Here is a 15,647-nt window from a genome sequence, read left to right as displayed (position 1 = left end):
GGCGGTCCAGCTGGGCAAGGGGGAGGAGCTTTATTTGTGCGTATCTATCAGATCGGGCGTCTTCGCTGATTCTGCAGACGGCCTGATTGGATGGTAGGACTTTTTTAAAATTATTATTCATTTAAAGCATTTGGCAATGTGCTTTAATTAATCTTGGGCTATTTTAAATAGGGCTTCTAAAATAGTGGATTACATGCAGGGCAGTTATGAGCCGGTTTAATAGTTAATCCGGTTTTGGCTGACCGACGGGAAAGCCACTAGCGTATTTTGCGGATTATAACGATATACATATACACCCAGCGGTAATAAAAACTTCTTTACGTCCCCTTTTTATTTCTATGACAGGATGATGTCCATTTCATGTTATTTATCCCGTAGAAGCAAAAAATTCAACACGGAACCGTCCAACTAGTGAGATCTCGCCGCTGAATTTTGCCATGCAAGGACCGAATCGGCACTCTCCAAGTTTGCAAGCCCGCGACGACGTCTGCGCTTCCCTTTTTGACCTTTCAAGGTTCTTCTTGGTTTTCCTAGTCTCTCTGTGCCCCCCCTGGGTTGGGGGAGCCTCATTTCGGGTTGGGGTGGTGGGCCCCTGGGAGTGCGACCCCATTTTCGCTAAGGCCCTCCCCCATGTGGCGGCACAACTGGCTGTAAACCACATCAACAGGGATCCCGCTTTGTCCCACGCTGCCACTTTTGACTACACGGTTCTCCATGTAAGCACTCGCGATTCACGTTTTGTTTTAGTCCACCTCCTAATCAGGTCCTCCATCTTTTTTTCAGGAGCCGTGTGAGACCTCCAGAGCTCTGGAGAAGTTTGTGGCGTTCCACACCAAAGCCTCGGCCTTCGTCGGACCGGCCAATCCGGGCTATTGCGATGCTGCTTCCATGCTGAGCAAAAGTTGGAACAAGGTGAAATGAGTTCAAATCAGTCATTTAGACTCGAAATTAATGAATGAACTCATGCATTTTGTAAGTAGAGGTGGTCTTTAGAATGCGGCTCTACTTTTGAAAAATCCAAGTTACAAAACCAGTCATGGAATCAATGTATTTTGTAAATAGAGGTAATACTGTACTCTAAAATTTAGAGTACAGTGGCACCTCTACTTACAAAATACATTGGTTTCATGACTTATTTTGTAAGTAGAGGTGCCACTGTACAGTAGCACCTCTACTTACAAGATTTGATGGTTCCATGACTTGTTTTGTTACTTGAATTTTTTTGTAAGTAGAATGTATTTTGTGAGTACAGGTGCCACTGTTCTCCAAATTTTAGAGTACCTCTACTTACAAAATACATTGGTTCCATGACTTGTTTTGTAACTTGATTTTTTTGTAAGTAGAATGTATTTTGTAAGTACATGTGCCACTGTACTCCAAATTTTAGAGTACAGTGGCACCTCTACTTACAAAATACATTGGTTTCATGACTTATTTTGTAAGTAGAGGTGCCACTGTACTCTAAAATTTAGAGTACAGTGGTACCTCTACTTACAAAATACATTCTACTTACGAAAAATCCAAGTTACAAAACAAGTCATGGAACCAATGAATTTTGTAAGTAGAGGTACTGTACTCTAAAATTTAGAGTACAGTACCTCTAGTTACAAATTCATTGGTTTCCTAATTTATTTTGTAAGTAGAGGTGCCACTGTACTCTAAATTTTAGAGTACAGTGGCACCTCTACTTGCAAAATTCATTGGTTCCATGACTTGTTTTGTTACTTGAATTTTTCGTAAGTAGAATTTATTTTGTAAGTAGAGGTGCCACTGTACTCTTAATATTTCGTGGTGTTTTTGTATGTAGAAACATTCGTAAGTAGAGTCACTGTATACGTCCTTCAGGCTTTGTTGGCATGGGGCTGCCCCGGCTCCGATTTGGAGCGCATCCGGAGCCATCCGACCTTCACCCGCTCCATGCCCCGCCCCTCCTGGGTGATCTCAAGAATCCTGAGATACTTCCGCTGGGCTCATGTCGGAATCATCTCTGCCTCTGATGACCTCTGGGTGGAAACGGCGAGCAAGGTGGGAGCGGTCTGAATCGTCTACTATAACTCGGTGGTTTCAAAATGTCACCGTGCGCCCCCTGCAGGTGGCCGACTCGCTCCGCGCCGACGCTTTCCAAGTCCGAATCCTCGGCGTTATGGAGAACACTCCTCACAGCATCAGGAGGACTCTGGCTAAAGTCCGCAAGATGAGAGAAATACGAGGTGGGTTTTTCCGCCTTCCACGGTGACCTTTCATAGTAGTAGTACTGATGTAATCTTTCCAATTTTTGGCTTAGCGCTGATCCTCTGCATGCACTCGGCGTTGAACGGAGGCGAGCTCCAGAAGCTCCTGTTGGAGACGGCCTACGACATGCGGATGATTGACGGCTCCCTGGTTTTGGTGCCCTACGACGCCCTCCTCTACAGTCTGCCGTACCGCAACCTGAGCTATCCGGCCTTGAAGAGCAACAGCAAATTGTTGCGGGCCTACGACGCCGTGCTCACCGTCACCGTCGACTCGCCCCGGCTGTCGTTTTTCCAGGCCTACGGGGATGCCGTCCAGAAGGGGGAGGTGGCCAGGGTTCTCAAACCCCAGCAGGTGACCATGATGCGGAATTAGATTTGGATGAGATGAGATTGTTGTAGAATATATTATCATAGGTTAGATGAGATTATTATAGAATAGATTATTATACAATAAATTATCATAGATTAGATTATTATAGAATAGATGATCATAGATTAGATGAGATTATTATAGAATAGATTATCATAGGTTAGATGAGATTATTATAGAATAGATTATCATAGATGAGATTATTGTAGAATAGATTATCATAAATGAGACTATTATAGAATAGATGATCATAAATGAGATTATTATAGAATAGATTGTCATAGATGATATTATTATAGAATAGATTATCATAGATTATATTATAGAATAGATGATCATAGATTAGATGAGATTATTATAGAATATATTATATAGATGAGATTATTATATAATATATTATCATAGATGAGATTATTGTAGAATAGATTATCATAGATCATATTATTATAGAATAGATTATCATAAATGAGATTATTATAGAATATATTATCATAAATGAGATTATTATAGAATAGATGGTCGTAAATGAGATTATTATAGAATAGATGATCATAGATTAGATTATTAGAGAATAGATGATCACAGATGATGTTATTATACAATATATTATCATATATAATATAGAATAGATTATCATAGATTTGATGATATTATAGAATAGATTATCATAGATTAGATGATGTAGAATAGGATCAAATTATTAATATGTAATAAAGTCCAAAGTAATTTACAGTTAGTAGGAGAAATCAACAATATGTAACCATCTTATTTTCCGGAGTATAAATCGCAGTTATATAGTTTAGCTGGGGGTGAAATTATTCACACTATTATATCATTTGACGTCATCTCACTCATATTTCTTCAGGTGTCGCCCTTCTTCGGCACCATCTACAACTCCGTCCTCCTCCTCGCTCACGCCGTCCAGCGGGTCCGACGTTCCAAGGAATGGATGTCCGGCGGGAATATCGCGCGACAAGTGGGCCGCCACAGATTTCAGGTTAGCATCTATTCACAAAATCCACCTTAAACAACATAAGATAGCGACCGTATCAATCCACAGGGCTTCAGTCATCCCCTCAAATCGGACGCCGCGGGAAATATTCTTTTGGACTACGTCGTCCTGGACACCGATGGGGTCTCCGCTGAGCTGGCGCCCACCCACAGGTAAACCGTGGTTTTTCGTCGTTTCCGCCACGCCGTCTAAAACGAATCCGTTCCCGAGGCTTCACATGGAAACGGATTCGGTTCACTTCCTGGGTCGAGATATTCACTTTCCTGGCGGTTCTGGTCCCGGGCGGGACGCCTCCTGCTGGTTCACTCCTGGTACCATCTGCTCTGCAGGTGAGTTTCTTGAAGCAATCTCATAAATTAGATGAGATTATTATAGAATAGATTATCATAGATGAGATTATTATATAATATATTATAGATTAGATTATTATAGAATATATTGTCATCGATGAGATTATTGTAGAATAGATTATCATAGATGATAATGTAGAATAGATTATCATAGATGATAATGTAGAATATATTATCATAGATGAGATTATTATAGAATAGATTATCATAGATGATATTATGTAGAATAGATTATCATAGATGATATTGTAGAATAGATTATCATAGATGAGATTATTATGGAATAGATTATCATAGATCATATTATTGTAGAATAGATTATCATAGATCATATTATTGTAGAATAGATTATCATAGATGAGATTATTATAGAATAGATTATCATAGATGAGATTATTGTAGAATAAATTATCATAGATGAGATTGTTGTAAAATAGATTATCATAGAAGAGATTATTATCGAATAGATTATCATAGATGAGATTATTGTAGAATAGATTATCATAGAATAGATTATCATAGATGATATTGTAGAATAAATTATCATAGATGAGATTATTATCGAATAGTTTATCATAGATGATATTATCGAATAGATTATCATAGATGAGATGAGATTATTATAAAATAGATTATCATAGATGAGATTATTATCGAATAGATTATCATAGATGAGATTATTATTGAATAGATTATCATAGATGAGATTATTATCGAATATATTAGCATAGATGAGATGAGATTATTATAGAATAGATTATCATAGATGAGATGAGATTATTATAGAATAGATTATCATAGATGAGATGAGATTATTATAGAATAGATTATCATAGATGAGATGATTATTATAGAATAGATTATCATAGATGAGATTATTGTAGAATAGAATATCATAGATGATATAGAATATATTATCATAGATGATATTATAGAATATATTATCATATATTAGCTGATATTATAGAATATATTATCATAGATTAGATGTGATTATTATAGAATAGATTATCATATATTAGATGATATAGAATATTTTATCATAGATTAGATGTGATTATTATAGAATAGATTATTTTAGATTAGATTGGATTGGAGCCATCTCATAAATCCACCTAAGGGTCTTGAAAAGGTTTTTGTGGGTCTTCACAGGGGTTGATATTTTTTCCACCGTCGGCATCGTCCTCGGAGCAATCGGCGCCTGCGTGCTAGCGTTAGCCTCGCTATATTTTATCCGGTGAGTCTGGTACCGACGGAACGGGTCCGAGAAGGAAATAAATATTCTATTCACGTTTCCTAGGCGACGCCTTAACAAGATTCGGCTGGTCCGGGGACCAAATAAGATCCTGCTGACTCTAGAGGACGTCACCTTCATCAACCCATCGCTTAGCAAGGTCTTGTGGTTTTTCTTTGGGGTTCAGGACGGTGGAAATATGAAGGGAATGAAGGGGGGATTTTTTTTTAGAAGCTGAGCCTGGATGATAGCCGGGCTAGCGGCGTTAAGAGCGTGTCGGATTGTAGTCACATGTCGCCCATCTCCACACGGTCGCCCGCCACGTATGAGAATTCCAACATTGTCATTTTGGAGGTGAGTATCACCATAAGACCATGTTTTGTATATTGCAAAAAGAGGGTCGTCTTAGAATCGGGGTCGTCTTATGCAGTGGTACCTTGACATAGGAGCAATTTGAGATGCGAGTAAAATTTCGGGCAAATATTTATCTTGAGATATGAGACAAATTTTGGTGTACGAAAATTCAGCGAATGCCATGCAAAAAGTCTTATTTTAGTACTAATAAACACATTTTAGTACTATTAAACACATTTGAGTGCTATTAAACACATTTTAGTACTATTAAACACATTTTAGTGCTATTAAACACATTTTAGTACTATTAAACACATTTGAGTACTATTAAACACATTTGAGTACTATTAAACACATTTGAGTGCTATTAAACACATTTTAGTGCTATTAAACACATTTTAGTGCTATTAAACACATTTTAGTGCTATTAAACACATTTTAGTGCTATTAAACACATTTTAGTGCTATTAAACACATTTTAGTGCTATTAAACACATTTTAGTGCTATTAAACACATTTTAGTACTATTAAACACATTTTAGTACTATTAAACACATTTGAGTGCTATTAAACACATTTGAGTGCTATTAAACACATTTTAGTACTATTAAACACATTTTAGTGCTATTAAACACATTTGAGTGCTATTAAACACATTTTAGTACTATTAAACACATTTTAGTACTATTAAACACATTTTAGTGCTATTAAACACATTGTAGTACTACTAAACACATTGTAGTACTGTTAAACACATTGTAGTACTACTAAACACATTGTAGTACTATTAAACACATTGTAGTACTACTAAACACATTGTAGTACTGTTAAACACATTGTAGTACTACTAAACACATTGTAGTACTATTAAACACATTGTAGTACTATTAAACACATTGTAGTACTATTAAACACACTGTAGTGCTATTAAACACATTGTAGTGCTATTAAACACATTGTAGTGCTATTAAACACATTGTAGTACTATTAAACACATTGTGGTACTATTAAACACATTGTGGTACTATTAAACACATTGTGGTACTATTAGACACATTGTGGTACTATTTGACACATTGTGCTACTATTAGACACATTGTGCTACTATTAGACACATTTTGGTACTATTAAACACATTGTAGTACTATGAAACACATTGTGGTACTATTAGACACATTTTGGTACTATTAAACACATTTTAGTACTTATAAACTACTAATTATTTGTTACTTTGTTAATAAATGGCAAATTAGAACAAATACAAATGTTTTTCCAATCCAATATCCTGTTTTGGGTGTTTTTTTTTCCAGAAAGTTTGAACAAATTAATTTGTTTTTAATTCATTTCTATGTGAAACGTTCATTTGAGTTACGAGTAAATCAACATACGAGCTCAGTCCCGGAACGAATTAAGATCGTATCTTAAGGTACCATTGTATTTGGGGTCGTCTTATACTCGGGTCACTTCTTGTTGATTTTGGGTTACAAAACAAGAAGTTTGACCTGTAAATGCCCCAAACTGTGTTTTTAGTTTCATTAGCATTTTTGGTGCTAAGTGTCCAATTCATTTTGATTGGAAGAAGAGAATGGTCAAAAATAATTGGACACATAGAGACACTATTCTAATAGAATCCCTTTGTTTTGTTTAAACGTGTTTAAAACGGTTGATCGATGTAACGTCCCACGATACTATATCGCCACACACAACGCTGGTGTCATTGGTTAATATTGTGTCCACTAGGGGGACTGGGCGTGGCTTAAGAGACTTCCATGTGGCTCATTTAGCAGCATCAACCCCAAAACGAGTGATTTGTTTGAGCTGGTAAGGATAGATAGAACATGACAGAACAAAATGGCTCCGACCGACACTGACATGATGATGATGATGGTGATGAAGATGAAGGACATGCGGCATGAGAACGTCAACCCGTTCCTGGGGTTCTTCCTGGATTGTGGCGTGTTCGCCATTGTTACCGAGTTCTGCTCGCGGGGAAGCCTGGAAGATCTGCTTCTTAACGACGACGTAAAGTTGGACTGGATGTTCAAATCTTCCCTGCTGCTGGATTTGATTAAGGTGAATTGTTGTAGAATAGATTATCATAGATGAGATTATCGAATACATTATCATAGATGAGATGAGATTATTATAGAATAGATTATCATAGATGAGATTATTATAGAATAGATTATTATAGATGAGATTATTATAGAATAGATTATCATAGATGAGATTATTATAGAATAGATTATCATAGATGAGATTATTATAGAATAGATTATCATAGATTAGATGATATTATAGAATAGATTAGATGAGATTATTATAGAATAGATTATCATAGATGAGATTATTATAGAATAGATTATCATAGATTAGATGATATTATAGAATAGATTAGATGAGATTATTATAGAATAGATTATAATAGATGAGATTATTGTAGAATAGATTATCATAGACGATATTATTATAGAATAGATTATCATAGATGAGATTATTGAATACATTATCTGAGATGAGATTATTGAATACATTATCTGAGATGAGATTGTTATAGAATATGTTATCATAGATGACATTATTATAGAATAGATTATCATAGATTAGATGATATTATTATAGATTAGATGATATTATAGAATAGATGAGATTATTGTAGAATAGATTATCATAGATGAGATTATTATAGAATATCATAGATGAGATTATTGTAGAATAGATTATCATAGATGAGATTATTATAGAATATCATAGATGAGATTATTATCGAATACGTTATCATAGATGAGATGAGATTATTATAGAATAGATTATCATAGATGAGATTATTATAGAATAGATTATCATAGATTAGATTATTATAGAATAGATTATCATAGATTAGATGATATTATTATAGAATAGATTATCATAGATTAGATGATATTATAGAATAGATTAGATGATATCATAGAATAGATTATCATACATTAGATTATTGTAGAATAGATTATCATAGATGAGATTATTATAGAATAGATTATTTTAGATGATATTATTGTAGAATAGATTATCGTAGATGAGATTATTGTAGAATAGATTATCATAGATGAGATTATTGTAGAATAAATTATCATAGATGAGATTGTTGCAGAATACATTATCATAGATGAGATTATTATCGAATACATTATCATCGATGAGAGGATTTGAGTTTGACACCAAATTTCAATTGTCGCATTTTTCCCCTAGGCATTATGGGAATTGCCGTATTTTCCGGACTATAAATCGCATTTTTTTTTTTCGTAGTTTGAAAACTGGGCCTGCGACTGACATCATTTTTTTCTCTATGACCACAACAGCTTGTTATGTCATTTTTTACTTTAAATTGTAGTTATCTGTTGTGCTAACGGATTAGCAGATTGTTAACGTATGCTTCTGATTGGTTTCTGATCCTCCTAGAGCGCCCTCTTGCGGTTCAGTTTAAAAACAACATGTGAAATGATAAATTAACATTATAAGCCGCGCCCCCAGCCAAACTATTTAAAAAAATGGCGATTTATAGTCCGGCAAATACGATAGGTTCAAATTGTTGATTTCACCTGCTAGCTATTAGCTAAGCTAATCAAGATTTGATCGTTTATGGAGTCTTATTTCTGAATCGGTGGCAAAAATCGGACTTATTTTTCCCCGAATTTTCCCACCATGGCCGCCGTTCCAGGGGATGAAATACCTGCACCACTGCGGGGTCTCTCACTCCCACCTGAAGTCTCGCAACTGCGTGGTGGACGGCCGCTTCGTGTTAAAAATCACAGACTACGGCTACAACGCGGTTGTGGAAGCTCAGAAGTTCCCCCACGTGGAACCCCCCGCCGAAGGTAAGGACGCAAACGGGGCCGTCGTTCACCCCGAATTGAGCCGCTCCGCCCGGCAGAACTGCTGTGGACCGCCCCCGAGCTCCTGAGAGCCCCTCAGCCCGGCCTCCGCGGGACCAAGCCCGGAGACGTGTACAGCTTCGCCATCATCACGCAGGAAGTGGTCGTTCGGGGGCCTCCTTTTTGCACGATGGATCTGTCGCCCGCAGGTGGACACTTGGACGACCTTGTCGGCGGACGATGGACAGACCCGATTAGCGTTTTTTTTTTTTTACAGATGTGATCGAGAAGCTGCGCAAACCGCCGCCGTTGTGTCGACCCGCCGTGAGTTTGGACTGCGCGCCGTTCGAGTGCATCCAATTGATGAAACGCTGCTGGAACGAACAGCCGGAAAAGAGACCCAACTTTGAGGAGATATTTGACCAGGTTGCCATTTTTTTTTATTTGAGTGCAATTGAATTCAATGCTTTTATTGGCGGTCAATTGCTTCACTTAATAATGATTGCAATTTCCCTTATTAAGCGGTAAAACGGGCCCTTGGTGCCCTCTAGCGGACAATCGTGGGTATTACGTCTCCCATAGTAGTGGCGGTGGAACTATTTGAGCGATGCAGGGCACATTTTCATATGGTTTATTTATTTTAAGACATTGATAAATCATTTTTTAATAATTTTCTCTTTTGTGTGTTTATCACATTTTTATCCAAAATTGGGACATAGATGATATTATTGTAGAATAGATTATCATGGATGAGATTATTATCGAATAGATTATCATAGATGAGATTATTATCGAATACATTATCATAGATGAGATGATATTATTATAGAATAGATTATCATCGATGAGATTATTGTAGAATAGATTATCATAGATGAGATTATTGTAGAATAGATTATCATAGATGATATTATTGTAGAATAAATGATCATAGATGAGATTATTATCGAATAGATTATCATTGAGATTATTATTGAATACATTATCATAGATGGGATGAGATTATTATAGAATATCATAGATGAGATTATTATAGAATATATCATAGATTAGATGAGATTATTATAGAATATATTATCATAGATTACATGAGATTATTATACAATATATTATCATGGATGATATTATATAATATATTATAGATGACATTTATTTGAGTGCAATTGAATTCAATGCTTTTATTGTCGGTCAATTGCTCCCCTTAATAATGATTGCAATTTCCCTTATTAAGCGGTAGAACGGGCCCTTGGTGCCCTCTGGCGGACAATCACATGTATTACGTCTCCCATAGTAGTGGCGGTGGAACTATTTCTTCGATGCAGGGCACATTTTCACATGGTTTATTTATTTTAAGACCTTGATAAATCATTTTTTAAAATAATTTTCTCTCATTTTTCTGTGTTTATCACATTTTCCATCCAAAATTGGGACACTTTGACGTCCTTGTTGTAGTTCAAAGACATCAACAAAGGCAAGAAAACCAACATCATCGACTCCATGCTACGGATGCTGGAGCAATACTCATCCAACCTGGAAGAACTGATCCGAGAGCGAACCGAAGAGCTGGAGATGGAGAAGCAAAAGACGGAGAAGCTACTCACCCAAATGCTGCCCCCGTGAGACCCCAACGCCAACGCGGCAGCCCCCCCGACGTCAACCCAATTTGTCCCCTCTCGCAGATCCGTGGCCGAGGCCTTGAAAATCGGCGGCACCGTGGTACCCGAGTACTTCGACAACGTGTCGCTCTACTTCAGCGACATCGTGGGCTTCACCACCATCTCGGCCAATAGCGAGCCCATCGAGGTGGTTGCCCTCCTCAACAGCCTCTACACCCTCTTCGACGCCATCATCGGCAACCACGACGTCTACAAGGTGCCTTTCTCCGTTACCCGCCGGGATCCCGCGACTCCTCAACGCGTTCCCCCCCCTGGCCCAGGTGGAGACCATCGGCGACGCCTACATGGTAGCGTCGGGGGTCCCCGTTCCCAACGGCGACCGGCACGTGGCGGAGATAGCCAATATGTCCCTGGACATTTTGAGCGCGGTGGGGACCTTCAAGATGAGACATATGCCCGATGTCCCTGTCAGGATCCGCATTGGACTCCACACGGGTGGGTAAAATCGACCGTATTTTTCTCGCATATAAGACGCACTCATAAAATTGCCGAATTTTACAATTTCTCTCGTATAAGACGCCCCCTCATTCACAATTTTCACCTCCATATTCATGGTTTTAATAGCCTTAAAATCTTAGGTGGAAGTCAGGTGAGCAGTACAACCAGGAAGTGTAGTAAATAGTGGTCAGGTTTGTCATCCCTAGGTAAGATGGCGCCCCCTGATTCACAATTTTCACCTCCATATTCATGGTTTTAATAGTCTTAAAATCTTAAGAAGAAAAATCATCGCACGTAGACACATTAAAAAAGTAAGTCATGTGAGCAGTACAACCAGGAAGTGTAGTAAATAGTGGTCAGGTTTGTCATCCCTAGGTAAGATGGCGGCGCCCTGAGCGAGCAATGGCAGGCAAAAGTGAGTTTTTTCACATATTATGCAAGATACTGTTTATTTTTTTCTTGAATTTCATTCATAGATGTCAAAATAATTTTTGTTTAGCATTTTATTTGACCGTATCGGCCGCATTGCATATCAGGTCGGAAACCAAAAACACCTGCGTAAGAATTTGCACAAGTAAGCATAATAATTTCATATAAGGTAAAACCGAGCGACAGTATTTTTAAACAATATGCGAGTATTTTCGGAAGTTGATTCGATTATCGCCATCTGCCGGAATCCAAGTCAAAGCAATTTAAGAGTCCTTCCCAGATCTTCATTGCGAACTCCGATCAACAGTCCTCGGCCTGGAACATGGTGACCTGTCCTGAAAACAATTAAATGTCCTCAAAGCCAGCTGCCATGTAGAGTGACCTCGTGCTTGCTCGGTCCCAAATTAAAATAAAGCTCCTATACATATTAATGATTAATGCACATATAATAACATCCCAGAATAACCCCAACATGTTGTAACACTCAAAGCAAGTAGGCCACACCCACTTTTTTCCCCATTTCTTCGGGTTGTGACATCACAACCAGAATGCATCGTTTGTGGCGAGCTACCACACGAGAACAGAAAGCCTATGGATGGTTAGCATGCTAGTAGATAGCCCAGATATCCCGAATTGGCTCTTCTATCGTTAACTGCAGTATTTCAAAGCACCTTCAAGAACTCCCATTGACGCCAAAAGACGTCCAATCCATTTTTATAGCATTTCCAGTCCATTTTTCGTGTTTTTTTTGCGCCCTAGGTCCATGCGTGGCGGGAGTCGTGGGTCTGACCATGCCGCGCTATTGCTTATTCGGGGACACCGTGAACACGGCCTCTCGCATGGAGTCCAGCGGACTGCGTAAGTGTCGGCCATTTTGTTTAGCGGTGGGCTACCCGCTCCATTTGCCGGCTTTTCTTCAGCCTACAGGATCCACGTTCACCAGGACACCGTGAAAATCCTACGTGAGCTCAACTTGGGCTACAAGCTGGAGTTGAGGGGAAGGACAGAAGTCAAAGTACGGCACCCCCATCCGACGACGGAATTCCTTCAGGTGTCCCATTGTGGGTTTTTTTGTAGGGGAAAGGGACCGAGGAGACCTACTGGCTCGTCGGGAAGGACGGCTTCACTAAACCTCTTCCTGTACCTCCAGAAATCAAATCCAGGTAGGAAGGGTTTATGTGGACGGACGCCAAAATGGGCGGGGCGTTAACGCTGTTCGCTTGGTCCCATCAGGCAAATGGCCCACGGGCTGCAGATGGCCGAGATAGTCCAGTACAAGAAGCGGCAGGCCGAGAAGCAGCTGCGGGAAGGACTTGCAAAGAAGAAAAACTGAGGTAATGTTATGCATTCTCAAAATGTATAACATTACTAGCTAGCTTTGGGAATGCTGGCCAAGTCAGTTGGGGCAAACCATTTCAAACGGGGCTGGGGGGGGTTCCCAATTTCGCAATTGCCGCTTGCTGCCAGGAACTCAGTTCTTCTACTTTCCAAGCTAAAAAATGTTCGTAACATAACATCAACGGTACTCGGACGATTCGCCGAAAGACGTTTGGCCGACGGACAGTTCGCCGAACGGACGTTTCGCGCGCTCGCCCCGCCCCCGGCTCATGTGTACATGTTTTTCAACCTCGGCCCGCGGGCCATATACGGCCCGTTACAGATAACATTCATTTAGGAATAACAAGGGCATGTACTGCCCCCCGCTGGACATATTTTTAAATACAAGTACGTACTACAATGTGCTTCCAATTTTTTATATTTTTTATCCTTGCGTTTAAAGTAGTAGCCATTTGGAGATGACGCAGAACAGTACGTGACAGAAGAAATAGAGAAAATAAAGTAGTAGTAACAGTAAGTACTACTGTAATGATATTGTAAATCCAGAAATCCTACTCCAGAAAACTTACACCAGCATAGAAAACGTTGAGATTAATCTTTGAATTAAGGTTCTCAGCAAATCATTTTGAATATATATTTCCTAAAATAATGGGAAATTATTTAAAATTAAACGAGAAGTAAAAGTATGTTCCATGGCATTTTCAGGTATTGTTCTCTAAGCCCTCTAGTCTGTCCAAGGCACTTAGAATTTCAAATAAGTATTCTAGTGTGTTTTTTTCTCAGTGTCAGACATCAATCATCAGCTTTGATAAATTACATTGCGTGTCCAAATGTCTACTACTTTAAACGCAAGGATAAAATAAAAAATATAAAAATTTGGCAGCACATTGTAGTATGTACTTGTATTTAGAAATATGTCCAGCGGGGGGCAGTACATGCCCTTGTTATTCCTAAATGAATGTTATCTGTAACGGGCCGCATATGGCCCGCGGTCCGAGGTTGAAAAACATGTACACACACGATCCGGGGGCGGGGCGAGTGCGCGAATCCCGTTTCGGCGAAACGTCCGTTCGGCGAACTGTCCGTCGGCCAAACGTCTTTCGGCGAATCGTCCGGTCACGAACATCAACTTTACATTTTACTTCAATGAACTTAGATTACTATACACACACTTCAAAATAAATGTTAATCTTGAGTTACACTACATTTAAACCTTCTCGTGCGATAACCGAGGCCAAGATGTCAATGTATTCCACCGCGGCTTTCGAATCGGAACTTCCTGCGTCTCCACGCCTCAGCACCTCGCGTATCCCAGTTCGTTTTTTAAAACGATCCAACCCGTCTTTCTTCAGCGTGTCCACCAGGGAGCCAAAAGACCTGAGACGAGCTCTGTACAAGGCGGTGAGGAAGCTGTCCCACATCCGGGCGGTCACGCAACCCTGCGAGGACGACAACGTCATGATGTCGCATCACTGAGCCAGGCCGCCAGGGGGCGACCTGACTACACACGCTTCCAGTTCAATGTTTCTACAGCGCAGGTGAATGTTGGGATTAGCCACTCAACAATGTCGCCATTTTAGGGGACCCTACTCGCCCCAATTTACAACCACAACATTAAATGATATGAGCTATGTTATGTATTTTTATCAAATACACGCTTAAATATAAAGGTCGTCTTTCTTCAAGTATTTTGAGCCAATAGACGAGGACAACTGTGCCAACATATCAACACCAATGTAAATTGCACAAACCCTGAACCATAAAAATAGAGAATGAATTGAAATAATAAAGTATTTCAACAAATTCATAATGCGAATTCAGATTATTGCAAAAAGAATTATACATAAGGTGCATTTTTGGGAAATGAAACTGTTAAAATAACAATTTTTGCATAAAAGATCAATATAACAGGCTGTCAGTGGTCAGAAGACGATTACAAAAAAAGTGACTTATAGTCCAGAAAATACGGCAGATGTCTTTCGGGTTTTCTCATAACTTTCTGAAAAATAAAATCAATTTTAAGCCTCAAAATATTATTTGTGTGTGGCCATAATGCTGGACCTGAGGAGGTCCATTTTGGTAGATTTTTTTAAATTCAAATTTACATGGTAACAGACATCTACTTCATAAAAACTATTGACAATTAAGATATTTACCGATGTCGTTATTTTTATTACAGCATCACTATAACACAATATATATAATAATAATAATAGTCAAATTTGTATTGTAATAATACAGCATTTTTTATTAGTTGAATTGAGTTTAATGAAAATGCAGTTTTTTTTATTTAGTTTTTATTCAAAATTTTATTATGGTTATTATGCTCATTTTGAAAATATTGTGTGATATTTTCCA

General features: G+C 38.5%; 1 protein-coding gene across 1 annotated transcript; it reads left to right on the top strand.

The window, feature by feature from the left end:
• Positions 1–54: 54 nt before the first annotated feature.
• Positions 55–15,129, top strand: gc2 (guanylyl cyclase 2). Its single transcript, XM_077588339.1, has 24 exons — positions 55–716; positions 784–912; positions 1,846–2,025; positions 2,093–2,210; positions 2,285–2,586; positions 3,470–3,601; positions 3,665–3,768; positions 3,827–3,945; positions 5,119–5,203; positions 5,267–5,360; positions 5,432–5,554; positions 7,295–7,375; positions 7,451–7,627; positions 9,255–9,411; positions 9,468–9,617; positions 9,686–9,834; positions 10,861–11,024; positions 11,088–11,280; positions 11,345–11,519; positions 12,711–12,809; positions 12,872–12,966; positions 13,029–13,114; positions 13,185–13,285; positions 14,642–15,129. Exons 1-23 carry the CDS (start codon positions 438–440, stop codon positions 13,282–13,284), a joined length of 3,291 nt encoding a protein of 1,096 aa, XP_077444465.1. The 5' UTR covers positions 55–437; the 3' UTR covers position 13,285; positions 14,642–15,129.
• The last annotated feature ends 518 nt before the right edge of the window (positions 15,130–15,647 follow it).

The sequence above is a fragment of the Stigmatopora argus genome, chromosome 20 (assembly GCF_051989625.1).
Source record: "Stigmatopora argus isolate UIUO_Sarg chromosome 20, RoL_Sarg_1.0, whole genome shotgun sequence".
Lineage (NCBI taxonomy): Eukaryota > Metazoa > Chordata > Actinopteri > Syngnathiformes > Syngnathidae > Stigmatopora > Stigmatopora argus.
Note: the sequence above shows the minus strand (reverse complement) of the source record. Positions and strands in the feature narration are given on the sequence as shown.